This window comes from Hypomesus nipponensis, chromosome 21 (assembly GCF_054491055.1).
Source record: "Hypomesus nipponensis isolate SF chromosome 21, ASM5449105v1, whole genome shotgun sequence".
NCBI classification, from domain to species: domain Eukaryota; kingdom Metazoa; phylum Chordata; class Actinopteri; order Osmeriformes; family Osmeridae; genus Hypomesus; species Hypomesus nipponensis.
In genome coordinates, this window is record NC_140381.1 from 8,088,089 (window position 1) to 8,115,961 (window position 27,873).

Consider the following 27,873-nt stretch of genomic DNA (forward strand, 5'->3'; position numbering starts at 1 on the left):
CAGGGATTGACAGAAGCCTATGCGATACATTTCTCTGTCAAAATATACTGTCTGGCATTGAAATTAATCTAGTTTGACTGCAGTAATGTCAAACTGTCAGAAGTTAAATGTATTATCTGAAGTCACAGAAAAGACTATCAATTGTGAAGGTTTTACTTTGAAAGATATGACGTTGGATTAAACTGCATAATCTGTTCCCCTGAGTGATCAGACTGACAGGTTGTCTGACCCTATGACTGTCTCTGTCCATGTCAGCATGGGCCTCTCAGAGTGACCCAGACAATGCCGGGGTCTGTTCCAGGCATGCTCTACATTCACAGTCAGCTCTGGGGCTGTCTAGAGAGATGCTCGTCTCATCAGGGGGACGTGAGAAACACTGAGTTTTGAGCACAGAGGATTCAGCTGTCACTTTGTGTTTGGGCAACATTAAGGTGGTGTCTGCAGGAAAGAGAAATGTTGTTTGAAACCTCAAAACACTTTTAAGACTTCCCTTGACAGAGACTCCCGCTAACCGAAACCCTACATAGCCTATTGTCAAGATTAAAGATGAGAACAGAGGTATATTTTTCTTTAAAAAAGAAAAAAGAGGAAAATTTATTCACATAAACAGGCACGGCATTGGTCTGAGCAACCACAAGCACGGACAAAATATCTCCAATACCATTGACCAAATATAGTCACAATATCACATGTAGGACAATACTGATGGCTGCTAATAATTGTTATCAGCAAGGCGAACATGTACACGTCTTCAGTTACGGCGCACAGCACAGTTTGGTAAGAAGTTTGTATTACAATACTGAAAAGACAGACACCAGGGCTGTTGGAAACTTCTAAAACAGTCAAGCACTCCACCCTCACACCCCACCAGCCTTCACATGGGTAATTAATGAATGTGCGTCTATTGCTAAAGTGCGTTTCCACTCCTATCTGAGAGTTCTATACAGGACTTGCAGTCAAAAGGGTATTGTATCGATCCAGCATCCTCCACTAAAACCAGCTTGTATGAGTGAGTGAAAATCAAAACATTTAAAAAACTCCACAAAGTTACTTGTGGAATTGTATTGGCAAACAGATTTGAAGTCATGAACCCTCTCCAACCCAAAACAACTCTTATCCATGAAGAGCCAGTATCTGAGAAGCCATGTCCACATTTCCAGTTCCTAGATCTTTTCGAAACAGACAAATCTGTATAATACCACAGCTTCTTTTAAGTCATAACATTTCTTCAACATCACAATGCAATCAAGGTAAAAATATGGGTTCAGTCTGTTGCTTTTGGCGATGCTGAAATGAGTATTTACATTAACTACAAAAGGCCAACCAAGAACACAGCTGTCCAACATCGACATGGACTCTTCCACTCACATTAGTCGCCTGTTCAACATCTATGCTGAGATGCCTCTGCAGGTTTGCTGTGATGGGAAAATGCATTATTATTTATCTATCTCATCCCAGAATGGCTTCGATTTGCATTTCTAGATTAGACTGCCTATCTTTTCTAGAAAGGAACAAAGGAGCACATTGGGCTTTACAACTGCACCATTAGTGTGTAGAATTTGCTACCATAAGGTTGATATGAGGCCAGTTTAGCTTAGCATAGTTGTGTAATGATGGCTCTACTGTGGCCTTTAGTCACAACACACTGCACTGTGCGTCATATTGATTGTCCAAGCTTAAAGATAAGTTGTTTATCAGCAGGTCAATAAATAAATCCTTAAATTAGCTAAGTCGCTACAGTCACTACATTAATAAGTTGACCGCTCGCTGAGGTAACTTCATGAGTTGCCTTGTTGTTTCAGCTGGGCTATTGGTTCTTTCTCAACGCCACCTGGTTAGGGTTAGGCTATCAACACACTGGCAATGCGAGTGACAGGGTCTTCAGTGATTTACGCCCTACTCAGATGTCCGAGTAGCACAGAGGTCAGAGAGAGAGATGGGAGTGAGAGAGGTAGGGAGAGAGAGAGTTAGGGAGAGAGAGAGGTAGGGAGAGAGAGAGGTAGGGAGAGAGATAGATAGGGATGGAGAGATATAGGGAGTGAGAGAGGTAGGGAGAGAGAGAGATAGGGAGGGAGAGATATAGGGAGAGAGATAGGGAGGGAGAGAGAGAGATAGGGAGGGAGAGATATAGGGAGAGAGAGAGATAGGGAGGGAGAGATATAGGGAGGGAGAGAGATAGGAGTGAGAAAGATAGAAGTAAGAGAGAAGGAGAGAGAGAGATAGGATTGAGAGATAGGATTGAGAGATAGGATTGAGAGATGGGAGTGAGAGACGGGAGTGAGAGAGGGGGATCAGTGGACTTCAGAGCAGAAGGGGAATGTCACTTAAGGTCTGTGTTGACACAAGTGTGAGGGTTCACATCAAACATTCACACTCACACAAGTACGGACGCACACTTAAAAACACACGCCGACATGTCCATTGAGAGTCCATTCACCTTTTCTTGCCATCTATCGGGAGCGTTTCAGAAAAGTCACTCAAGTCTCTCAGAGAGAGAGAGAGAGAGAGAGAAAAAAAAAGAAAGGTTTCACCTACACCTCCCTCCCTACATCCTCATGCACAGGATATGAAGTGACCCACGGCCCCTCTATCGGTTCAAGTTTTGGCTCTGCCAGTTCCTCCTCTTCCTCCCCCCCCCCCTCTTCCTCAGGACTTGAGGCCCATGCGGGCCATCAGCTGCTCGTAGACGGTCCACGCCATGGCGGCCATCAGCGTCCGCCTCAGAGAGCGCGGCACCGCCCCCCGGAAGAAGCCCTTAACGCCTTTCTCCTGCGGAAGAGAGGAGGGAGGGAGGACAGAAGGAGGAGAGAGGGAGGAGAGGGAGGAGAGAGGGAGGAGAGGGAGGAGAGAGGGAGGAGAGATGGAGGAGAGAGGGAGGAGAGAGAGAGTGAGTAGCTAGCCTTTTTAGAAGTTGCTTTAGAAGTAGCGTCAATGAGGTAACTGGCAGAATACTGGTTTGTAGTAGTGAATCAATGGGATTATAGCACAGTGTGACCACCCTCCATGACATGGGTGTGGAAAATCCTTTTAGTGCCAGACTGATGACCAAACGAAGTCGCAAGAAGCGCTATTGGAAGTCCTTCCTGCCCGTGGCCATTAGACTAGATTATAATACCTCACAGAGGGCTGTAACAAACAGTCCTGGTGAGAACACCACTGAGGTCGCAGTCACTTTGACCTTCACTCGACCTCGACCGGACGAATCGGACACTTATTGACTTATCTAACTGGGTATATACTCTATTCGTGCTGTTCTGTGCTCAGACACAGTACTGCCTTCATTAAAGCTTTTGAATGATGTTTGTCGGCATACTCAGCTGTGCCAGAATGTTGGTTAATGTTTTGTAGTGCGTATAGTTCTGGTCTTTGAACAGATGTTGTTACTTGTGTAAAACTTGTTTTGAGGCTCTGCTGTACTGCCACAATAATGTTTATTTCCTTCCCTTCTCTTCCCTTCCATCCAGGGTTATAATTCCACCGGCCCACCCACAAGGTCTTACCGTGTAGATGTAGCGAATGGCGTCTCTGGTGGTCCAGTGGGCGTGGCTGACCTGGATGTGCGTCTTGACCACGTCGGCGGGCTGGGTGACCAGGGAGGCCAGGACCCCGGCCACCACCCCGCAGCCAAAGTTCACCAGGGGGGCGTAGGGCGCAGAGCTCACCTCTGAGACAGGAGGCAGGAGAAGGGTTGACGTGGATAACATGGGAATTAACCTGCTAAAGGCTAATACTGTATCCGTGTTGCTAGTGGTGTATAAACTTTCTCCACAACAATGCATAGACAACTACAAATACCTTGTGGTCCTTTGCACTGAGTCACTGTAAATGTGCCTTGATTATCTTAGCACTGTTGGCACAATGCTTTGCCTAAAAGCATCTGCGAAATGAATAAATGTATAGAGGAGCTCATGTAAATCACTCATGCACACACACACACACTTTACCCTGGGGCAGGGACTTCTTTTAACACACATCCGACCCACAGAGGCTGCTAAAGGCTAATACTGTATATGTGTTGCCTTTATTGCTAGTGGTCTATAATGTTTCTCCACAACGATACATAGACAACTACAAATACCTTGTGGTCCTTTGCACTGAGTCACTGTAAATGTGCCTTGATTATCTTAGCACTGTTTGCAAATTGCTTAGCATAAAAACATCTGCGAAACGAATAAATGTATAGAGGAGATCATAAAGTCTCCCCTCCCTCCCTCCCTCCCTCCCTCCCTCCCTCCCTCCCTCCCTCCCTCCCTCCCTCCCTCCCTCCCTCCCTCCCTCCCTCCCTCCCTCCCTCCCTCCCTCCCTCCCTCCCTCCCTCCCTCCCTCCCTCCCTCCCTCTCCCTCTCCCTCCCCCTCCCCCTCCCCCTCCCCCTCCCTCTCCCTCTCCCTCTCCCTCTCCCTCTCCCTCTCCCTCTCCCTCACTCTCTCTCTCCCTCACTCTCTCTCACTCTCTCTCACTCTCTCTCACTCTCTCACTCTCATCTTACCCTGGGGCAGGGACTTCTTGGCCTGGCTGTAGAACATGACGTAGATGCCGGAGAAGGGAGCGTCTCTGAGCAGCGTGGCCGTGAGGCCGGAGAACAGAGCCCTGGGGCCCTCCGTCTCACACACACTCCTCAGGGCTCCCACCACGCTCACGTAGTTGTACCGGCCGCTCTGGAACACACACACACAGACAGACATAGTAACTACTGCTCCGACCCCAGTCCTGTCTGGCCTGTCCTGTCTGGTGACTGACCAGGCTGGTCTGTGCCCTCCTCCACCTCCCTTCTGTGTGAGACGCAATGTTGTGGGGAGGGCAGTGGGAGAGCGCTCCGTTCTTTGCATGTCTATCCATGCTTGGACACAGAAATGTGTCTGTCACTCCCTCCCCCTCTTAGTCTAACCATCCCAGCCAGCCTGTCTGGTTCTCAAGAGGCCCCTCCCCTCTTCAAACCTCACTGTGGACGTGCCCACATCCCTCCATCTCTCCCGCCCTCCACCCCTTCACCCCTCCACCTCTTCACCCCTCCACCTCTTCACCCCTCCACCTCTTCACCCCTCCACCTCTTCACCTCTTCACCCCTCCACCGCTTCATCCCTCCACCTCCTGCTTGTGGCGAGCCTCACCTCGAAGCGGGTCTTGATGACGGTGACGGGCAGCATGCAGACCCCGGCCACGGCGCGCGCCCCGGCCCCCAGCAGCACGGCCTGGCCGGCGTTGGGCGCCCGCTCCAGGAAGAAGTGCTGCTTCAGGGAGTAGAAGGTGCTGAAGTAGATGCCCACCCCGGGGATGCAGCGCACAAACGACTGGGGAGGGGGAGAAGGAAGAGTGGAGGAGGAGGGAGGAGGGGAGGGGGAAGAGTGGAGGAGGGGAGATATGGGGAAGGCGGGAAGAGATGCGAGTCAGTCAAAGTCTTGTCAGTTACTTGGGAAGAGGACGGCAGAGGAAGACGGCACTGAGACACTGACCGCATGGCACTGCAGGAAAACATGCTGAGAGTCGTGTTTGGTTCTTACCAGGACATAACTTATATTAATAGCTCGACATCGCGGCATCCTTTTTTGTGGCAATATATTCAAATCTCAAAATAAGTAAATACACAGAGATGCAATGAATTGCCATTGCGGATGGCTGAAGATAAACACACAGAACACACACTCACCGGGGACACTCCTTTCCACAGGCTGAGGAAGTTCTCTGTCCGGATGACGTTGACAAACACAGTCATCATCCCCACCTTTGGCGCTCTGAGGGACAGACGGGTGCCAGGTCAGAAACACACACACACACAAGTACAAATCAGAACTGGAGGCTATGAGTGGATGAGGGAGAAGGGGCTTCCCTAAGTTGAAACACTTGAAAATCGGTCTTAGGAGAAGGACCTCTCCAATAGCCCACTCAGAGAAGCAACCAGACCCTTTTCTATTAGGATTGCACCTGTGGAGTGCTATCTAGGGATGGGGAATTGTTGTTTTGCTCCGGCTGTCTACTCAACCACAGAGTAATTGCTTGTCTCCCAGCTTGCCAGCATGTCTAATTACATGGTGGTGGGTCTAATTGCCCTATGTAGGTCAAAAGAGGAGATTTAGAGTGGTCCTAAAGGGGGGGGTGGGGGTTCTGCGGTGTGTATTTGTGTTTGGGGGGAAGGGGAGGTGGGGAAGGGGTCAGACGCACCCCTGGTGCATGGTGTTCTGCAGCGTGTGTTTGTTCGGGGGGGACGGGGGGGGTCAGACGTACCCCTGGTGCACGATGTTCTGCAGCGTGTGTTTGTGTTTGGGGGGAGGGGGGGGGTCAGACGTGCCCCTGGTGCACGATGTTCTGCAGCGTGTGTTTGTGTTTGGGGGGAGGGGGGGGGGTCAGACGTACCCCGGGTGCATGGTGTTCTGCAGCATCTGCAGGCGGGTCTTCACCAGGTCCAGAGGCTGGAACAGCAGGGTGGAGCAGGTGCCACTGAGGGAGCCACACATGAAGGCTTTGAGAGCCGGGTGAGCCTGGAGCAAGGAGACATGGGGGAGAGAGACAGAGAGAGGGAGAGGGGGGAAAGAGAGGGAGAGGGGGGAGAGAGAGGGAGAAGGGGGAGAGAGAGGGAGAAGGGGGAGAGAGAGGGAGAAGGGGGAGAGGGAGAGAGATGGGAATGGAGACAAAGAGAGAGAGAGAGAGAGAGAGATAGGAGTGAGAAAGAGAGTGAGTGATCAAATAAAGATAAATGAAGAGAGGGAGTGAAGGAGAGAGATGGAGAGTGAGGAAAAAAAATTGAGGATTAGAACCACTTAACATGGTCCGCATGTGAAACTGCGCATATCATGTGGCGTGTTCACCACAACACCCACCGAGAATGTGCACACGTGTGGGGGGGAACAGAAGATAAACAACAACAAGAACAACATTCAGATCCAAAAAACAGCAACTCCAGTTTAAACAACAGACTCCACACAGCATGGCACTGAAGGATGGGAGGGAGGGGGGGCGGGGGCGACGACATGTATGCATGCTGCCCAGTGTGGGCGACGGGGGGGGGGGGGGGGGGTGAAGCGGGCGAGCGCCCACACACAGCGGGGATGATGCAGATGTGCAGAGACAGTCGACACACACGCCCACAGAGGAGCTGTCGCGGCGAATCACACGGAGACCCTGTGTTATGATTATTCACACGCCTGGCGGGACTTCCACGGGGCAGGGGGGGGGGCGGGGGAACACGGACGGGGGACAAACAGAAAGGTGCTAATAATAAACATGGGGGGGGGGGGATGGACACGGGGACACTGGAGAGACACACTTTTCACGGGGACACACTTTTCAGGCGAGAAGAGAGATACTGTCAAGACTTGGACACAGACCAATACAAAAACACAGTGATATCGCAAACTGCGTTGATAGTAAAAGACCCTAACCTAAGTCTAGGAGTGAAGCTGGACAGCCCACATGTACTTTCACTTGCCAATGACACAGGTGTGCACGCACGCACGCACGCAAACACAGAGTAAATGGCTAACTGCCCCTACCTTTCCCAGGATGCTGGGGGGTCTGGCTTGAGAATCCTGTTTCTCCTGCATCTCTGCCTCTTTCACCCCTCTCTCCCTCTCTCTCCGCTGCTGCTGCTGCTGCTGCTACAAACAGCACATTTCAGAATAAGCCTCCATCCTTCGATCTTCCTTGCCTCTCTTTTCCCGAAACCCACACTGACTGGCTTCCTTTTTCCTCTCTCCAAACCGCCCCCCCCCCCCTCCTGCCAGACTACAGCAGCTTAATCCAGAGGCTTCTAAAGGATTCTATCCAGCTCTTCTCAGCGGCACCTTCCGCGTGCACATTCCACACACACACCCCCCCCCGTACCGCACCACTGCTCTCTCTCTCTCTCTCTCTCTCTCCCTCTCTCTCTCTCTCCCTCTTGCACTGAAACGCTTTCTGCCAAATCGCGTCTCGGTGAAATGCCATGAGTCATGCAGTGGCTGTGCTTGCTTGCGTGCGTATGTGCGTTTGGCGGGTTAGTGTGTTTGGTGTGCGTGTGGGAGAAAGAAAGCAAGAGAGAGAAGGGGGAGGACATGAATGTGGGTCACTACAGTACGGCGATAGAAGCCTGTTTACTTTTTATGGATGCCCTGTCATTGCACCTTGCACTCACACAATGTCCTCTGTACGACATACACCTTCTACGGACAGGTAAGTGGTCATCACGTCACGCCCAGTGCCCCACAACCATTGGCTTTCGCGCACCCCCCCCCCCGCGCGACCTCGTCTCTAAACACGCGATTCTCCCTCGCTCCCCGTCTTCATTGTGCCCACCGGACCACCTTTCAAACGGATGCCATGGCAACCAATAATGACGACCAGCGGAGGGGATGGGAGTAATCTAGGGTTGGCCAAACCTCCGTGCCCTCTGGCAGGTTTCGGAGGATTTGGAAAGCTCTCTCTTGGAAGTCGCTTTGGGTAAAAGCGTCTGCTAAATGAATGCATGTCAAATGTTAAGGCTGCCTGACATCTGCATGTGCTTCAGTTAATTGCTCTGTCCTTGTCGTGTCATACATGTTTGGCTTGATTATGAAGCTAATGGCAGTTGGCCGGTTAGGTTAGATAGCTTAGACATTTAAGGTAGTACAGAGGGTTCATTTAAAAAGTTTATCTGGACAGAAAAGAACAAAGGCCACAAGAACAAAGTCCGAAACTACAAAGATTAACTATTGTTAGTATCATTTAATCATATCCAAGAGCATAGAAGTTTGTAAGGAGTCAACAGAAGGATGTGGAATGGCCACTGTGTGTCTGCAAAAAAAAAAAAAAAAAAAGGGAAAATTGGGGAGAAAAAAATGTCTTTACCATTGCCAACTCCATCTTTGACAGTATTGTGGTGGATGAATCCTGCAGGTGCGTTGTGGACCGCTGCGCCTGCTTTTCACCCGCCGTCTTGATATCGTGCAGTGCAGCAGCCAACCAACTAGTTTAAGAGTCAGGAAAATTTGCATAACATTTACAAAAAGGGGCCCAACAATGGTCCCATATTTGGAAACATAAAGCCCTGGGAGTTCTACCATGCCCACGGAAATCTGGACACGCCACATATTTTCATTAACAAACGTAGCAATTCAGTGGCTGGCAGACTTGTTACAATGGCACCCAAGGTTGCAACAGCATGTACTGTATCTTTCTTAGATGGCAGCACCCATGTATCTACATCTGCTTTGATCCCGTCATGACTTGTGACTGGGGTGTGCACACAACGCGACAACAATTTAGATGCAGGCTGAGGCACTGTGCCGGGTGAACGTTACCTGGCTAGATGCTGCTAAGGACCGATGATGATGATCTCTTGATTAGGCTCCAGGAAAGTCATATTGACAGTGTTAAGTCTGCACTAGTGTGGTGTGAGGTAAGATGTCAGTTTAAAAAAATGTTAGGTAAGAAGACGACACACGAGAAAACAGTCAGCCAGTCTAGCTAGCCAAAACCGGCTGTCACAACTAGGCAAGCTACTAACTAGCTAGCCTAACGTTACTAGCACTGCTGGCTAGACAGCGTACGCTAACCTGCTTGTTTACAGTCGTTTGTCCTCAAAAGTTCTGTTCACGACACAAGTATTGTGACAAAATGTTTCGTTTCCAATTAACAAGAGTATCAACAAAAGTATTTATGTAACGCTCTGCTCGCTGTCAATACCCTGTTCCTTTCAAGCTAGCCTAAAGTTAGAGGCTAATGTCAAACCTGCACTGCGTAGCGACGTGAGCAAAGTTAGAGGATATCTACGTTGCTCACAAGCCCCTCCCTACTATTTCCACACCAGTCTCGACAACGCTACAACCGGTTGTGAACCGGTTTTATCTTGCTTCGCTCTGCAAACCGTTGATAGAGCTGCCGAGATCAAACTCCACAGAACCCTCTGGTGGTGTTATAAAGCAGTGTGTGAACTTACAGGCTAAGATGGTTCAGGAGAAGGCAACCTAACATAGCCTTAAGGCATAATACAGATAAGACTATTGTAACAATAATATATAGTCGATTTATTTATAATGTAAATACACATCTTCATTTAGTCACCCAATAGAAATGGTTAAGACAACGAAACAGACAGAAGTTATGCACGAGTATTTATTCTGATAGAAAATAGGTACTTATTTATTCACCAATCATGTCAAGCAAGGATCAAAGATTAAAGTGTGTACTACCCACCACCTCAACGTTATCATGGCAACATCTATGAATACAAAACCTAAACAAATGAGCTCCCCATGTCGTTTTAAATGAACCCCACCGTTTTGAATGATTCATAAGTGTTAAGGCTAAATAGTTTCAGTAGTCAGACCATTACACAGTAAAGTGCAGTCACAAGTTTTCAAACAGTATATCTATGTGAGTTCTTGAGAATTGGAATACAGTTTTGGCTCAACAATGAGGTATTGTGCATGCTGAAACTGAACAGAGGGAAAACGCAAACATGCAATATCATCTCATTTTAAATAAGCCATAGGCTACTGCTATAGACTAGTACCTCAATTACCCCCCAAAAAGCCCACAATGATATGAAAAACATCACATGCCCAATCCTTATCTTAGATGTCATAATGTACAGGACCAGCTAGAATATATGAAATGAAATGTGTTTTCTAAAATTAATCTCATATTGAAGCAGCAGAGTAGAAAAATATTTCTAGAAAAAAGGTCAACGTTAGGAAAGCCTCTTTAGAAAAAGATGCACATTCGAAAACATCATTTGGCCCGGCGTATCGAGTTTCACATAGTATTGCTTTAGAATTGGAGGATTATGCCAATCAGGTCCAGTATGAGCTAAATGAAATATTTCCGTGGAACCTGAAATAACCAACATCTCTTTCTGGACTTATATTTGGGATTTTGTCCATCACCGTTCACTCCGGCGTGGGCTCGGTCGCCTCACTGTGGAGCTCTGACTCCTCGTCACTTTCCAGGCCTGAGCGGTTGATAACTCGGCGCATGTTGAAAGGCACATCTCCCCGCCTGAAAGAAATGGTGATGGAAAGGAAAAAAAGTCAAATACTACAAATTTCACACCCAAGTCATGTTGTAGGGATCAAGAAGGATTGCTTGCTTGGGGGAGGGGGGGGGGGTTGCCCTTTACAGAGTCACTGTCGTCCTCAGAACCATTGTCGCTAACAAGACTATAAAAAGACTAACTGCTGATCAATCCCTCTACAGCATGACATGTAAGGGTGAGAGAAAGGGGGGGGTCGAACCATCCAACGTACCTGAGCTTGCTCTTCAAGGTGCTGACCTCTCGGTTCATGGAGTCTGCAGTCTCTGTGACGTCCTCCAGCTCTCTCTGCATCTTCCTGCGGGAGGCATTGGCCCGGGTCACTTCCTCCTCAGATTCCTCCAGCTGCCTCTTCAACTGACGCATACGGATGTTCAGTTTCTCCGCCTGTGAAGCGTGGATGGAAAGCCAGTCAGTGGTTATGTCAACACAATGAAGCCATACCATGCTATTCTTCGCCTATTCTCTACAAAAATACTATTAAACTACAAAAAAACTGAATGCAGTTGAACTATATTGGGTGTGAGGCCCACCTGGTCTTTGTATTGGTCGCTGTTGCGTCTCTCATCATCCACTTGCAGCAGGACCTCCTTCAGCTTCTTCTCCGTGCGCCTGGTCTGTCTTGTGGCCTGCTGACGTTCCCTGATAAGGGGGTGAGCAGAGGTCATGGTTAAGTCCTGAGACAGAATTGTCATTTTTTTCCCCCAGACTGTTTCTGACCAGCACAACGTTCATGTATGGGATGTGGCGTTCTCCTTAAACATTTACAAAACATCCTCAAGCTAATAAAACAAGTGGAAGACATTTTTAAAAGCAAACCCATTAAAAAAAACAACCATGACTTAACGATGGCTCGCAAAAATTGACGCGTCCACACCTTGCAGCAAACAAGCAACGCCAAGACAAAAGACGCACAAGCAAGATGCCCAAACTGTGAGGGTTCCTACTTTGTCTCGATGTCCAACTGTTCGTCCAGCTGGCTGATCTTGGCCTCCAGGGCGGCGATGGAGGACTTGTACTTGCTCTTGATGGTGCTCTCCAGCTCCTGCAGCTTCAGCTTCATCTCCTTGTTCTGGCGATCCAGCTGGGAGCGGGTGCCCTCCAGGTTTTGACTGGTACTGCGCTCCGCCGCCAGCTCTGCCGTGACCTGGTCGCACTGTTGCAGAGAGTGAAAAAAATAAAATAAAATTGATGGCGAAGATTGACAGTGATATTCCACGCAGTAACACGCCTGTGATGACATGGTAGCCCAGCACATTGAGCTTCTTCCTATGATGCAAAACTAATGGTCCGTCTTCATTTTCTCGGTGTGCAATTGCTAAACCCAACCAACCAACCCAGGAACACGTTACCTGCAGAGTGCTCCTCCTCAAGCGGTCGTTGACCATGTCGGTGTTGAGGTGCTCCTCCTCCAGATCCTCCTCCAGCTGGGCGATACGAGCCTCCAGCTTCCTCTTCTCGTCCGCTATCAGGGAGCTGGGAGAGCGAGGGGCAAGACACGTTTAGTCAAGGCCCAAAATCAACAGCTTTATGATCCATCCCTGTGGAGTTTAGTCTTATAAATGTTTTTGGGGCGTGTGTGGGATTGTTACTTCTTGGAGGCATGGCTGTTGATTTCGTCCTGCAGCTCGTCTCTCTCCATCTGGGCCTGTCTTTTCATCCTTTCTGATGTGGCCAGGTCCTGTTGGGGGAGGGAGGGGGGCGCGTGCGAGGAGAGGCATGAAATGGTGTTTATGGTTGTGGTGTCTATGGTTTTACAGGAGGCAGGTGGGTGAATCGTACCTCGTGGAGCTGCATGGCGTCAGCCTCCATGGACTTGACCTTCTTCTCGTTCTCCTTGGCCTCGTTAAGGGCTTCCTCCCTCGACAGACGCAACTCTTCCAGCTCCCTCATCAGATCCTTCATGTGGGCCTGGGGGGGGGGGGTCTTAAGTTAGCCTACATACTATAAATTAACAGTTGTATTTCGACAGGAAAAAGGAAATGCTACGCGGTGGTCCATTTGGTTGGGGTTTGTGTAGAATGCTCCCCCCCCCCACCACCACCACCACCCTGATGATTGTTAATGTGTGTTAATAGCGAGTATGTGTGTCATATCAAAATGTACGTTACCTGATGTTTTTTGAGCTGTTTGAGGGCTTCGTCGCGACCCTTATTAGCCATGTCTATCTGAGCTTCCAGCTCTGCCAAGTCCAGCTCCAGCTTCTTCTTAGACGACAGGGCCAGACTCCGCTGTCTGCGCTCATCCTCCAACTCCACCTCCATCTCTCGCACCTTGAGAGCAAGACGTTTAGAGATTCAAGGAAGCTCCCAAATGGTTGGGGCATCGTGTATCGTGTAGAGGGCGGATTCCTCTTTGGTCATTCTTTCCTGCCTTTTAGGCAGATGGAAGTCTGCCGTACCTGCTTGACCAGCTGCTTCCTCTTCTCCTCTCCCTGCTCGTCTCGGGCTTGGAGGTCCCTGTCGAACTGGGCCTTCATGGCCTGCATGTTGACCTCCAGGCGCAGCTTGGCGTCCTCCGTGGCCTGCAGCTCGTCCTCCAGCTCCTCCACCTGAACGCGCATCTCCTCCAGCTGCTGCTCCATCCCTCGCTTCGACTTCTCCAGCTCGTGGACCTGTCGAGAGAAGAAATTTGATTTGTCATGCCCATTTCCAAACCCTGTTTCATTCCAAAAGAGAACGTAATGTGGAAAGCCATCCCCCCTGATTATTCCCTTTAGGAACACGACGATCTTACGCTCTTGCCAACATCGTCCTTGGAGGAGACGAGATCTTCCATCTCGGCCTTGAGAAGCTTGTTTGCGCGGTCGAGATCGGCCTTCATGTCAGTCATGGTCTCCAGCTCGCGGGCCAGAGTCAGGGCCCGGGTATCCTTCTCCCTGGCCTCGGCCTCCGCTCGGTCGCGCTCCTCAGCGTACTTGGTGGAGATGGTCTTCTCCTCAGCCAGCATCTACATAGGGGAAAGCACCGGGTCATTACCATTGCACCGTCATCCAGAAACGAGAACCAATGGGCTTGAATTTTCATTCAGTTTGCCATGGAAACGCCTCTCCTTTACCTGGTCAAACTTCTTCTGCTTCTTCTCCAGGTTGTTGACGATCTGCCTGAGGTGGTCATGGTCCACCATCATGTCGTCCAGCTCCTGCTGCAGACGGGTCTTGGTCTTGTCCAGCTTGTCGAAGGCGGCGCTCTTCTCCTCCAGCTGCTGCAGCATCCCCTCCATCTCCCTCTGCAGCTTCTTCTTGCTCTCCTCCGCCCCCTCCAGGGACAAAGCCTCATGATCCACCTTCTTCTTCATATCAGCCAGCTAACGGTATTTTGGAAGGGGGGGGGGGGGGATTGGGGTTCAAGGACAATGTTAGAAAAGGGACTGCAAGTGAAAGAATTTAGTTATTTTACAGCACAATACTGAATTGTTATGTGATATATAGAAATGTTTATGCCCATACATGCAGTATATCGAACACCAATAATTCAGCCAGTGGTCCAACCATTATCATTTCAATCTAACCCCAGTGGTATGTTTCCCTATTGTTATAAATGTGAGGGGATGTGTCACTGAGCACAGAGAGTTAGGAGTCTTGGCATAGGAGCACCTACCTGAGCTTGGAGGGTGAAGACCTGCTTCTCCATGTTCTTCTTAGCCTCTTCCTCCTCCTCCAGCAGGTCCCTGAGGTTGTGCTGCTCGTCTTCCATCTGCCTCAGGCGGGTGGAGAAGGAGAGCTTCTGGCGGGTCTCCTCCTGGAGCAACTCCTGCAAGCGGCCAGAGGGGAGGGGTGGTTAGGAGCTAAATCCTCATGTGGTCAGAGGTAGGTGTGTGGGTGTACCGACTTCAATAGCCATACCTGTACGTCCTGCAACTGAGACTCCAAAGCAGAGCAGTCTTTGGAGGCCTTGATGGACTTGCCTTCAACTGCGCTCAACAAGCTGTTGGAGTTGTCCAATTCCAACTACACACGGAACAGAGAGCAAGTATGAGGACAACCAATCAACAATTCAGCCCATAATCATAAACGTTTACCCTGATTACCAACAGTCACAGCCCCACCATTTACTATCAAATGGACTATAGCCAAGTTGTAAACCCTTAACACACGGAATGACGCAGTCTGGATGTACCTGTGGCAGAGGCAAAGCCATCATTCCATACCTGCAGTTTTGTCACTTTGTCGGCCAGATCGTGTCTCTGTCGCTCCACCTCGCCATGTTTGATCTGCAGCTCCTGCAACTGGGTCTCCGCCTTCTTCTTGCGGTGCTCCAGCTCACCCTTACCCTGAAGCAGCGTCTGAACCTCGATGACCAGCTCGCTCTTCTCACTGTCCAGGGCCTGCTTGGCCTTGTCCACGGACGCCTTGTTCTGGAGGGAACAGACAAAATACCCAAGGTGAAGAGATGGGGGGGGGGGGGAGTGAAACTTTACACTCGACTGAATGTTGTCGTCCGTCTTTTCAGCACTTACCCTCTTGGCTTGCTCCAGTTGCTCGTTGAGCTCGTCAAAGGCCTGGTTGTGCTTGTGTCTCATTTCGGCCATCTGCTGCTCATGGACCTTGGCCTCGTCCTCCAGCGCCTTCTTCATTTGGGTCACCTCAGACTCGCGCTTGGTCCTGAAGTACAGAATAAAACGAAAAAAGAGGTAGAAACAAAGAGTTGAGAACAAGCACTTTCTACATCATGCAACAACCACCTATAGCCCCCCCCCCCACACACACACACTTCAGTGACAATGCTGCCATTCCAGTACCTGAGCTCATGCTGTGCGGCGGTGGAGTCCAGTGTGTCCTCCAGCTCAGTCTTGAGGGCTTCCAGCTCCTCGCCGAGGTCTCTGCGGTTTTTCTCAGCCTTTGTCCTGGCCGCCCTCTCCAGCTCCAGGTCCTCCTGCAGCTCCGAGATCTGGGCCTCCAGCTCTCGGATCTTCTTCTGAGCCTGGTTCTTGGCCGCAGACTCTTCCTCAATCCTGGAAGGGTTGAGAATTAGCGCCAAGTGTATGGATTTTACAACCTGGTTTGTCAAAACAAACCCATCTCGTCAAACACTATTATGAAGGTTAGAAGGAAGATGAGTCACCCGTACGTCACCAGTTGAGGCATCCTACATCTTGACTCTTGACTTTACCTGGACAGTGCTTTGAGCAGCTCCTCTTCCTTCTTGGCCAGTTGGGCACGGAGCTCAGCAATTTGGGCCTGCAGGTCAGCCATCTGGTCGTGCAGGTCGGTGGAGTCTCCCTCCAGCTTACGCCTGTTCTTCTCCAGTTCTTGCCTCTGCTTCTCCTCCTTTCTCAGTCGGTCTGACGGAGGCGCAAACATCAACGTTAAAACGTGGCCCACGGCACTTTCGTCCACAATAGTCGAAGTACAGGGATCGAACATGGGTGGATGAGAGTTGTTTGGTCAGGACCAGCAATAGTGGGCTCCTAGTAGTGGCCTACGTACCCTCCAAGTCAGTGATCATGGCCTCGTGTTTGTTCTTGAGCTTCTGAAGGCTCTTTGACTTCTCCTCCTCCTCAGCCAGGTTGCTGGTTGACTCTGCGATTCTATCCTCCAGCAGCTTCTTCTCCTGTTCAATGTGATGTTGAGAACACAAGCATGAACTGAATATTCGATTCCAGCAAACACGCACACAACTGGTCCTTGGTGGATAGACTTATTGACTTCCTTGGACTTGAAGCAACTGACCTTGGTGAGTTTGTTGTTCTGGTCCTCTAGAACCATCACATCCTCCTCGATCTTCTTCAGCTTGGCATCAGTGGTGACCTTCTCCAGCTGCAGCTTCTGCCTGGCCCCCTCCTCCTCATCCAGCTGCTGCTCTAGGTCCTGGAGAAAGGAAAGGAACGTTCTGGGCTTAGATCTCGTCTTGGATGGAGGATCTTGAGGGAAGAACATAAATCCTTGTTTGCGAACCCTAAATTGTAACCCCCCCCCCCCCCTCAGAGCTGTGCTCCACACCGTAATATTCTGCTGCATCTTCTTCCTCTCCGTCTGCAGCTGGGTGACCCGCTCCTCCTCTTCCTCCACGCGGGCCTCCAGGTCATGGAGGATGTCCTCCAGCTCCTGTTTGCGTGTGGCCAGACGCGAGCGCATCTCCTCGGCTTCGGCACAGAGCTCAGTCTCGGCCTGGAGCTGTTCTTGCAGGGCCACCTTCTCTGAATTCAGCTAGTGGGGGTTACGAAGTGAAAGCTCGGTTAGTGGTTAGCCATCATGTTGGTATTTGGCCAGGGTGACATCTATGACTTTGCTAAAGTGGTTTGTCTGTACACATCCTTCCACAAATGGCTGATTTGTATATTTGTCATACCTGTTTCTGCTTGGTTTCAAACTCCCTGAGTATCTGCTCAGCCTGCAACTGTCTCTCCTTCACCTTCTCAAGCTCCTCCTCTTTGGCCAGCATCTCCTCTTCCTGCCTGGTCACCTGGAGCAGGGGCTTCACCTGGAGGAGGACAGGACAGGAAAAGAGAAATGCTAAAAAAACGTGATTGGTTTGCTCTTTTCCTGGTCAGGGCCTGAACTACTCCGTATCAAGTGAATCCTAGTTCAAATGTAGGTTCCACAATATACAAAACAGAAAGGCCGGACCAGTTCCAACCTTTTTGGACTTTCCTACCTTTGTGAAGAGTCTCCACCACTGCCAGTTCCTGAGTTTTAGGTAGGCAACACAGTTCCTCTGGATCACCTTCATGGCAGTCAACTGCTGCTGCCTCTTAGCAAAGGCTCTGAAGAAAAAGTGTGATTGTGAATTTGACAAACATTGGGAGTGGACAATAAAAAAAATAAAAAAAATACACCATAGCCCAATGTTCTCAGATGTCAAGTCTCCATACTTGCGAGCAACGTATCCCCTGCACCAGGACTGGAAGCTAATGATGACGTCGGTGATCTTCAGATCCCTCTCCTCCTCCAGGTGAGCCAGGACTCCAGCCCTAAAGAAGACTTTACTCTGGCCGACCCTGAACAAGTTGGAATCCAACTCCAGAGCTTTGATCTGAGAAAGGATGAGAGACACAAAAAGAAATGAGCCATAAAGTTTTATACAAAAGGCAATTTGGAAGAGATTGGTTGGTTTTCCATCTTTGGTCCTACCATGAGCACACAAGCCTGCTTTCCATCCATGAAGCCCTTAGGAATGGCATTTGGAGTGAGGATTTCGTATCTGAAATAGACAAAAGTATCAAAAAAGATGAATATTTAATATGACAATTCAGTCCAATCCAATAAAGTGAATCAAAATCAAGTCAAATTAGAGTTGGTCACCTTTGTCTGAACTCCTGGAAGACGACCCGGTTGGGGAAGCCCTGTCTGCAGATGCGGATCCCCTCCAGAACCCCATTACACCTCAGCTGGTCCAGGACCAGGTGGGGCTCCAGCTTCCCAGCCTGGGTGGAGGAGAAAAATAATGTCACTGAACAAATACTGCATCAAGATATGCAGAGGCTACAGTATGTAGGGCAAAAGCTATCTAGATCAAGGCTATAACTAGATAACAAATGTTGCTCCAGTAGCGGCGGACGACCTACACCACGTACTTTCACTTCTCGACGGTGGTGTGGCCCTTACCTTTTTCTCGTGGTTAGGGATGATGCAACGGACGAAGTTGGGGTTGGTGTTCCTGAGGGTGGTCATGAGGTTGGACAGCTGTTCCTTGTACAGCTGGCCCACCGTGCGGAACATGCCCTTCTTGGTCTTGAAGGCCCCGTGCATGGAGTCAGCCATACCCGCCACCTTATCCAGACCTACAATACGGTCCACTGAGGAGAACACACAAGTCCACGATGAGCTCCTGACATAAAAATGGTATGAAACACAGTGGATAATCAAGAATTTAGGGCTGCATTCGTAGCTGTCCACGTCAATTCCAGGCCAATGCACTTGCACTGACCTAGCACTAGGTGGCCTCACACCACAGCCCGATGCCTTTTACAAGCAACCGTAGCAACGCAAATGATGCGTCTCTATCCAGTACTTACTATCTCTCCAGAGATCGGACACAATCTTGTCTGAAGACTGGTTGAGCAGAGTGGCCACGTTGTCGTTCAGGGGGTCCATGTTCTTCATCAGCCACTCGTCTGCCTTGTAGTCCACCTGAGAAATAGGGCACCATACAATAATGTCAAAATAGTTTTGGACCCAAATGTAGGTCAAGGTGGACAACACGCATTCGTAAAGCAGGGGCTTACCTTGCCAGCGTAGTGCATGATGCAGAAGTCGGCGTCATCCTTCAGTTTCTTGGGCTTGAAGAACTTGGGGTTGTTGCCCAGCTCCAGCGCCACCTTCTCAACAAAGCTCTTGTCCGTGGCCTTGGGAAACCAGCACTCCTCATCCAGCAGGGCCAGCACTCCTGGAGGACCCGCCTGGAGTTAGAAAAAAAGAATTCGGAAATAAATAGCAACCGCGTTATTACTCCTTTCGGATGGTACGTCAGTTTACATTTGATCTCAGAACGGTTGGGAGGACTTGTACATGTTTCTCGATGAGGTCGATGCAGGGTTGCAGGTCCAGGCCGAAGTCGATGAAGCTCCACTCGATGCCCTCCCTCTGGTACTCCTCCTGCTCCAGGATGAACATGGTGTGGTTGAACAGCTGCTGGAGCTTCTCGTTGGTGTAGTTGATGCACAGCTGCTCAAACGAGTTCAGCTGTAGAGGAAAGAAGGTGTACCCAGAGAGAAACGTCACTGGGGTAGTAGACACTCGCATGCATATCAGAAAAGGCTGGGAAAGCCCCCGGTGACGATCCATGTTTCTATGTGGTGACTACAAAAAAAAAAAAAAAAAAAAAAGGAATCTGTATTTCCTACCTCAAAGATCTCAAAGCCAGCGATATCCAGGATGCCAATGAAGGAGGCCCCTTGTCTCTTGGTCTTGTCCAGGGCCTTGTTGATCCTGAATACCAGCCAGCGGAACATCCTCTCATAGGAGGCCTTGGCTAGGGCCTCCACTGCGAACTCTGCCTGCTCCTGGGTCTGGGCCTTCTGGACGTAGTCTCGGCCCACCTTGATCCTGGGGGACAGGATGGCCCGGGAGAAGTCTGTCACGTTTATGCCCAGCAGGTGGCACACTTTCTGGGCAGCTGATGGGAGGGAGGGAGAGGAGAGGGTCAAGTTGGTGAACAAGCTGAGGCATGAGAGTTTAGCTGTTGCACAGATGTGTGTGCGTGTCTGTTGGGAGTGCATTACCAGTGTCATCTGGCATGGAGGCCTGGTCAGAGTTCCGCTCTTTTTTGAAGCTCATGTTCCCCAACTGCAGCACAGCAGACACCACCTTGAACAGACCTGACAGAGAAACAGGCGTTACACGGTTCAACTCATCCAATTATTCATTTCACCAATAAGAACATAGATGGATCTAGTGGGTGTGGTCTTGGGCGACGCTGCCATACCTGTGGACTCCTCTTCGGGGATGCTCATGATCTTAAAGGCCTCCATGGTCTCCAGAAAGAGGTCACGGTCCTGCTGACCAGGGATGGTCACGTTCCCGTTGGACAGGAAGCGGTACTTTTTGTAGTCCTCAAGACATAGCTCGGCTAAGTGAGAGAAGGATACGGACAATCTAAACCCCCGTTTTCTACAGAAATTACTGGATGTCATTTGAGAAGCTCCTCTCTTAAACCCAAGAAAATGCAGACGGCATATTTGGGAGTTGTTTTCTTACAGCGTAGTTTATCTCCAGCTCCAGTCAGCATGTAATAGAAGATATGGAAAGCCCTCTCCTCCTTTGCTTGTCTTATGGCTCTGGATTTCTCCAGTAGGTCTGTCAAAATGACGGTCAAGGAAAAAACAGGAACAAACAATCCTAGAAAGTCCCCCAGCAGGATGTTTCAAGAAACCCCTGGAAGGATTCCAAGAGCCATTAGGCTGTTTAAGGATACAGGTTTCAATATTAGCCCCCACGATGTAACCGTTGACATCAAAGTTGATCCTAATGAATTTCCCCTTTGAGAGGAAACAGGGAGGTTACATCAGACTTTTTAACTGCAAGAACATTCGAGGTGCATTTGGGGAAAAAACGTTTGGAGGGTTCTTACAAATCGTGAGGAGTTGTCGTTCTTGACAGTTTTGGCGTTGCCAAAGGCCTCCAGGATGGGGTTAGCCTGGAGCAGCTGTTTCTCCAGTTCCCCCTAAAGATGAAACAGTCAAGGGACAACCCAACATGGGCAATTTAACGAGATAGTCACCATCATTTTGGCAAAAGGTTAGGCTATTTTTCCTTCAGAACCTTTTTTCCTGCCAGGTACACTGCAGACACATAACATGAGCAAGCGTTAGTCCCACAGCCTGTTAGACAATGCATACACAACCATGAAACTTGCTGTTGTTTAGTTTCCAGGACTACTGTCGTGGAAGTTACATTTAATTCACACTACGTACAGACGAAATGACTATTGAACGGAAGAGGGTGGGAGTTGAAAATGATAACCTCTAAACTAAAAGAAAGAAAACATTATCAGTCCCTCGCATGTACAGACTCAAACGTTAAATCCCTCACATTCCGACACACCAAATGCAGCATCCAGGTTCAAACAGGCCCACTCAGGCTCCTTCACAGCCCCCCCCCCCCCCCCCAACACCAACACACTTCCGCCAACCTAAGCCTAATCCATGCAGGCACATACAAGGGCACACAAAATATATTAAAGCACATTCAGATTCCCACAAAAGCAGACAAAACAGACATGCAAATGATGACAACAAAAACTGGTTTCTAAAGTACCTAACTGGGGGGGAGTGACACACACACCAGGTTTACAACAAGAGTCAATAGTGAGTTTCAGAAATGGGGCTAAGGGTTTTCCACTAGCTGACACCGAATACAACGACAAAAGGCTAGTGAGCCATTATTCTTTCTTCTTTTAAAAAGAAAGTCTTACTTAGATTAAGAAAAATTAAGCATGGTGTTCTTAGATTACGCCAGAGTCATTTGAGCCCGGTTGAGCGCCAGGGAAATAAGACGGTTGCTGTTAGTAAAAACACATTGACGGACACTAGAGCGGGAGGGAGAGGGATGAACTCACATGTGACAGTACTGCATTGGCCTGATGAGAGGGAGAGAGACAGAGACAAAGATCTTCAACACATGGGATGGTGACCGAATGTTGTGGGTAGAATGTGATGGGTACAGAACGACACGTTTTTCTAACAGTCACAACAAACAGTCAGTCAAACACAGTCTCACACACACACACACACACACACATTAGCAATCTGCCCCAGATGTTGGCCTTTGCGAGTAGGCGAGGCCAACATGTCCAGGCCTGAAAGAGGAATGTTAAGAACACACTACAACTTCTTCCTCAGAGAGTCCACAAATGAACGAGTGAGCATGGGGCCAAGTATAAGCACAATGGGGAGAGGAGAAGGAGGGGGGGGGGGAAGAGACGTGACGGGTGGAAAATGGGAGGAAAAACTAGAGAGAGTGACAGTACCTGTTCTTTCTTGGATTTGAAGGACGAGGCAACATTGGCCAAATACTGAATGACTTTCTTGGTGTTCTCCGTTTTCCCTGCTCCCGACTCCCCTCTGAGGATAAGGACAGATTAGTTAGCGACCTAAATATGCAGCTTGAGAGGTAGGAGACTATAGAAATATTATTTGGGAGAGAAATGACCTACGTGCAAAGGATGGACTGGTCTTCACGATCTGGAAGGAAACATAAAAAGAGCGTACTGAAACGTTGGGAAACATCCCTTGTTGGCACATCAGAATAGATAACAGAAGGGAAGGAAGGCCAATCTGTAACATGGCCCTGTGCTTTTGTGACTGGCCAATGCATGTCTCTCCCTCACCCTGCATCATGCTCCTGTAGGCCGTGTCTGTGATGGCGTAGATGTGGGGGGGCATCTCGTGCCTCTTCTTGCCCCGGTACATGTCCACTATGTCCTCTGAGTAGATGGGCAGGTTTTTGTAGGGGTTGATGACCACACAGAAGAGCCCTGAGTATGTCTGGAAAAACACAGAAGATGGAAGGAGACTTTCAGGACGGCTAAGTCCAAATATAGATGCACGGCTTATTATAAATATAGCAATAAATCAAGGATGTGTCACATTTTGCAAAATGGAACCAAATGACATGACGCATTTGCAGACACCTTGAGCATGCTAAGGCTAGGTTCACTTGCAACAGCTAAATTTTTTTTTTTTAAATTAGCGTATTTTATGAGCGCACACATGCTGTAGGTCAAATAGAATTCAAATTCTCCTCTGAAGAAATGAGCCTGGCCTCATTTTCAAGCCGTGTGTGTGTGTGTGTGTGTGCATTCAAAACTCACATAGATGAGTCCAGAGTAGTATCTCTCCTTCAGGTTGTGCAGCACCGACGCCTCGTTCAGGCAGGTCAGCTCGGCCATGTCCTCCACCTTGTTGAACTTGGGCGGGTTCATCTTCTGGATGTCGTCCTTGTTGACCTTCACCTTCCTCCCGTTGTCGGACAGCTCCACCACACACTCGTCGCCCTGCTCCTCTTTAATGGAGCCTGGCTCGAAGCCCAGCTTCTCGGAGGGGACCCACACCAGCTTCTTGGTGGCCCAGTCCGCCTGGGCCATGGGGTTGCCCACCTGGCCGCGGTCCCCATACAGGAACTTGTCTGCTTCCGACATGGTGGCTGCTGGAGAGAAGATGGCCGCCGTCAACAATGAAAGAAACCACCTATGGGCTTTCACAGTGGTTCCCAACCCTGGTCCTCAGGGAACACCTGTCCTGCATGTTTGAGATGTTGATTCCTGCGCCAACACACCTGATTCAAATGAATGGTCGTAAGTGGGCTTCTGCAGAGCTGGATAACGAGTCATTTGAATCAGGTGTGTTGAAGCAGGGAAACATGAAAAACATCTATCGAGCACTATCATGCTACTTTATGAAGGTCACCTGCCTTCTCTTTTCAAAACACTCGAGTTTGGGCATTATATGGAAATTCAACACTGCAGAGACTTCCTCTAACATGGATACCCATGACCGTCCACTGTATATTAAATCTACCTATTAGTTGTTTTCATCTAGTGATCTATTGTCCCTGGACGGCTTGTTCCTTTCAGGTCACATGATGATTGTGGAAACACTCAACATGTGCTTGTGTCATTGAGGTCAGCAGTAATGCTCAAACATGTGACCAGTGTTCTGAAGATGCGTGCCCAACAATGGGTCATATTGAGCTTGCGCTCCCTGTCATTTTATGAGCCAGGGGGTCAATTTCAAACACAAAAAGACATGTATGATCCGTTCAAGCTTGGAGGCTAAAGAAATGGTCGAGTTGTAACTTCATTACTTGAGGAGCTGGGACTTCCATAGAGGAAAATGTCAGCATACAGGCAGAGACTGAACAATTATCATCCAAATGAGATCAGGCATATCAGCGAACTGAAACGACTTAATGAAAAAATATAAACCACCGTGTAGCTCAATACTTAATGGCGACAGCACGCAACAGTTAGATCCTCAAACCCCCATCATAACAGACACACAATCTCAGACAATTTGCCTAAACAGCTGACCATGCCTCCAAGTCCCTTTTTTTTCTACACTTCCACTTCCTTTCTCTCCCTCCCTCCATACATGCAATCTACCTACATCCCTTCATACAGGACCACATTCCGTCCTCACCCAATCATTACAATGGGAATTCCACAAATTCCCAAATCACTCTTCCTATCCTATTATCCCCATGTCATCTTGACTAGATCTTTTTATTTCCCAACAAACCCAGGACTGTCTGGTTAAAACGCTGTCAATTACTCCTCGTAAATGATAAGTCAGACTGCCCAGACGAACAACGACAACACTTTGTGGTGCTTTGGGGAAAGGGGTTAAGGTGAAGACAGGCTGTGTGTGTGTGTGTGTGTGCCTTACAGGTTGTGTACGTGTGTTCTTTGAAGGAGAACCGCGAGAGGGGGAGGAATGTTAGGAGCAAGTTTAGACAGAGAGAGAAATTTCATTATCTACCACTCCCTCAGCACAGATGCGACTGCCTCTTTAAAAATACCCTCACCGTCTTGCGCTTGTGTCGTACATGTACATCTTAATCTAATCCTTTTAACTTTCGCTCTTCGACTGGCTATTCTGGATCGCTCTATTCCCCCGTGGTCAAACCTCAAAACAGTGTCTTGAATTGCATGAAGGCGCCGTATGAACGTAGTAGTACGAATGTTAAAATCTTGACTTCAACATCCAGATGAGACGTCTATTTTTTTCCCCCCCTTCGTTCGCGGACTATACCCTAAACTGTCAGGTCACATCAATCTCCTCATTACTCTGACCCTAACCCATGGATAACCTGTGTAGAGCGGCCCTATCACAGACCTGGATGGTACTGTAACAGCCCCTCTGATAAAGCCATCTGGAAAGAAGTTCGCTTTTGGCGTACCACTACATCTCCCCATCATCCTCCCCTGGAGTGTGTGCGAAAGCAAGTGGCGGTGTGAGATGGGGAGAGATAAACAGAAGCGTGTGTGTGTGTGTGTGTGTGTGTGTGTGTTTGAGAGGGATAAAGAGATGAAGTCCAGGAGGTGTCATCTGTGTCTCTCTCTAAGTTCATTATGTGCTCAGACTCTGCTCTTCTGAGTAGAGGGGGGGACAGAGTAGGGAGGGTGGACGACAACCGCGCCCGCCCCCCCCTCCCCCCGCCACGCTGTTGGCTTCTGTGTGCCAGGACAAACAGCCTGGGCATCGGAGTAGCCTAGCATAGGACTGACCGTTCCCACCCCTTGAGCAAAGTGAGAAAGTAAGCCTAATCTAAAGACAAGGAGCACTCAAGGCAACAACAACAAAAAAAATCAGCTGTTATGAAACAACCTTGCGTACAGGGCATCGTCTGGGCCATGCAAATTGATCGCGTAAACCTCAAAGTCAAATTGACTCAATATTACAAACACGGCGTGACTGACTTCACATGAATGTGGGTTCCCATCTTGGGCCAACTTCCCCAGGAAGTTGCATGGTAGCCTTGCGAGTTTTGACCCCCCCCCCCCCCCCCCCTTCCCTGATTTCCTATCTTGCGCAACTCCACCTTGAAGGACACTCATAGCTATTCAGCACCCACCAGGGGGTAGATGTCACATACAGGTCGGACTGGTGTGAACAGGACAGGTGTTAATGTGAAGGCGACGCCAGATCCATGTCTGCCCATTAACCCTCTCTGACTTCACAGGACCCTGTGATCCTTCCAGGACCTCCATCTCCTCACCCACATCCTGGCTGCCAGTCAACCCCTACTTTAGCTTTGATGCGACTGACTGCCAGATCAACAAGCCGACACATGCCATATCGTCCAAGACCATCTGAGAGGAGCCTGAGTTTTAATATGAGCCTTACGTTGGGTAAGCATCTTGCCACACCATGGAAGAGAACAATACCTGGAGTTGGTACAGAACAGGAGTGAGAAATTAAGCCCTGCGGGCAGGTGTGGATGACATTTTTGTTTATGAGTAAATCATCCCCTTGGGTGTGCCCAGCAAGAATAGGGGTGGGGAAAACGTCCATATGGATATGCATCCATCTAAGGTGAAACAGCATATTAGCTACAAATAACAAGGAAATAATTACAGGCTGTCCACTAAAAAAGAATTCCTCAAGTTAACAGTACAATAATCTCCCTCAGGTCCACATATTTTAAAAGTCACACAGTTGAAACAAGCTAGAAAAACCAGTTTAAAGTCAATTTAATTTACATTTTATGTCCCGAGGGGACTACATTGTTTGTTGGGTGCTCCTGCCAATCCTACTGGCTGCTATTGTCCAAGTTGTGTGCCCAATTGGGAATATACACTATACTTTACATACTTGATAAAGGCCACCAAATAAACATTCCAACGTGAATTGGGTGGCCTTAAATGTTGGGGCCTAATGAGATACGGGTCATCTACCTGTGTCACAGATATTAAGCTTACTACTGCATATGCCATCTCATCCAGGATTACCTGTAAGCTTGCCATATCCTCAAAACCTTACAAACAGCTTACGTTTTAGAAGGAGATTGGAAAGGTGGCTTGAACACAGATGTGTCCCCAAAACTGTTATCATAGAAAATATCACTATCGTTAATTCAATCAAATATTCACACAAACCCAGCCTTGTACTTGCCGGTAAACCACAAGGCTGATAAAATCAAGGCACAATGATTTTTTTTCTTCCTATCTGTCGTTGTTCGTAGTGCAGTTGCTCGACACTTTAGTGCGCACAAAAATATCTTCTCACACGGATTAGGGCCAGGCGGACCAAGGTACAGCAACCCTTTACAGAAATTTACCTGCCGCTCGGTTGGAGGCACTTCAGAATGAATTCGGCTGGTCTCTCGGTGTCCGTGTCTGCAAAGATAGCAAGGACAATCGCTACGTGACACCAAACTCGCAAGTCACTGTGCCGAATCGTAACGGGCTATTTTACTTCCTTTCGTCTCTCCAGCTTTATCTCTCCAGCAACCTCGTTAGCTCAGTGCCTCTTCTGTCATGCGGTCCAGCTGACCAGGCGTGGCTCAAGGATGGACAGGCTCTGCCTTTGATCCGCCCAGTTATATTATTCGCAGGTTCTTGCTCCGCCCTTTCCAGGTATACTTATCAACCTATCAGTGAATTTTTGAGTGGGTGGAGTTGTTTGTGATGTGGTGTTATTACTTTTTATGATTCCTCCGTCATTCATATGGTTGATATGGTTTTATGCAACATAATTCCCCTATTTAACATCTAACTGTAAACTACATGTATTAATTGTCTGTGCTAAATTGGATAAACAGCGCACTCAGAAAGAAAGTATCAATTGAAAATAGGACAGAAGTAAAAACTCAAGAGGACGCATCTGGTCCGGGAGAGAATCGGGGGCATGTGTGTATGGAGGAATGTTAATCCAGGTCTGTACCTGCAGTTTCCACTCCAAAGTACATGGAGGGGGAGATGGTGGAACAAGGAGTGGCACTACGGACCGA

The 27,873-nt window shown here is 48.9% G+C and overlaps 2 protein-coding genes across 5 annotated transcripts; both read right to left on the reverse strand.

Annotated features, from left to right (window-relative positions):
- Positions 1 to 561: 561 nt before the first annotated feature.
- slc25a38b (solute carrier family 25 member 38b) lies at positions 562 to 9,784 on the reverse strand. Of its 4 annotated transcripts, none has more exons than XM_084685301.1 (9): positions 9,250 to 9,784; positions 8,798 to 8,915; positions 7,486 to 7,587; positions 6,350 to 6,474; positions 5,646 to 5,730; positions 5,110 to 5,289; positions 4,488 to 4,656; positions 3,501 to 3,664; positions 562 to 2,769 (listed from the first exon to the last, which is right to left on the reverse strand). In XM_084685301.1, the coding sequence occupies exons 2-9, from the start codon at positions 8,810 to 8,812 to the stop codon at positions 2,647 to 2,649; spliced, it is 963 nt and encodes a 320-aa protein (XP_084541427.1). In that variant the 5' UTR covers positions 8,813 to 8,915; positions 9,250 to 9,784; the 3' UTR covers positions 562 to 2,646. The 4 variants fall into 4 exon arrangements, with proteins under 4 accessions (XP_084541427.1, XP_084541425.1, XP_084541426.1 ...); XM_084685299.1 differs by having other exon boundaries at positions 7,486 to 7,590; XM_084685300.1 differs by having other exon boundaries at positions 7,486 to 7,590; positions 8,798 to 9,784.
- A 265-nt stretch (positions 9,785 to 10,049) lies between these two features.
- On the reverse strand, positions 10,050 to 27,362 carry LOC146237746 (myosin-9-like). The gene is made up of 41 exons (XM_084685296.1): positions 27,202 to 27,362; positions 23,234 to 23,568; positions 22,751 to 22,907; positions 22,577 to 22,604; positions 22,391 to 22,484; positions 21,980 to 22,000; positions 20,993 to 21,085; positions 20,837 to 20,900; positions 20,620 to 20,718; positions 20,348 to 20,491; positions 20,145 to 20,240; positions 19,767 to 20,038; positions 19,432 to 19,605; positions 19,149 to 19,322; positions 18,939 to 19,053; positions 18,529 to 18,719; positions 18,226 to 18,347; positions 18,055 to 18,124; positions 17,796 to 17,956; positions 17,579 to 17,687; positions 17,273 to 17,404; positions 16,924 to 17,130; positions 16,654 to 16,791; positions 16,411 to 16,534; positions 16,094 to 16,265; positions 15,723 to 15,935; positions 15,441 to 15,585; positions 15,132 to 15,338; positions 14,827 to 14,931; positions 14,582 to 14,734; positions 14,040 to 14,288; positions 13,719 to 13,931; positions 13,384 to 13,596; positions 13,094 to 13,255; positions 12,765 to 12,893; positions 12,575 to 12,663; positions 12,335 to 12,458; positions 11,930 to 12,138; positions 11,516 to 11,624; positions 11,197 to 11,369; positions 10,050 to 10,948 (listed from the first exon to the last, which is right to left on the reverse strand). Exons 2-41 carry the CDS (start codon positions 23,558 to 23,560, stop codon positions 10,840 to 10,842), a joined length of 5,886 nt encoding a protein of 1,961 aa, XP_084541422.1. The 5' UTR covers positions 23,561 to 23,568; positions 27,202 to 27,362; the 3' UTR covers positions 10,050 to 10,839.
- Between the last annotated feature and the right edge of the window lie 511 nt (positions 27,363 to 27,873).

Coding starts and splice junctions, on each gene's coding strand:
- slc25a38b (XM_084685299.1), bottom strand. Junction 5,290..5,645: donor TGTGGAAAGGAGTGTCCCCG/GTGAGTGTGTGT, acceptor CCCCCTCCCCAG/TCGTTTGTGCGCTGCATCCC. Junction 4,657..5,109: donor TCATCAAGACCCGCTTCGAG/GTGAGGCTCGCC, acceptor TGTGTGTTCCAG/AGCGGCCGGTACAACTACGT.
- LOC146237746 (XM_084685296.1), bottom strand. CDS start 23,560: ATGTCGGAAGCAGACAAGTTCCTGTATGGGGACCGCGGCCAGGTGGGC. Junction 19,054..19,148: donor TCATGCACTACGCTGGCAAG/GTAAGCCCCTGC, acceptor CCTATTTCTCAG/GTGGACTACAAGGCAGACGA. Junction 14,932..15,131: donor ACAAAGTGACAAAACTGCAG/GTATGGAATGAT, acceptor TTCCGTGTGTAG/TTGGAATTGGACAACTCCAA.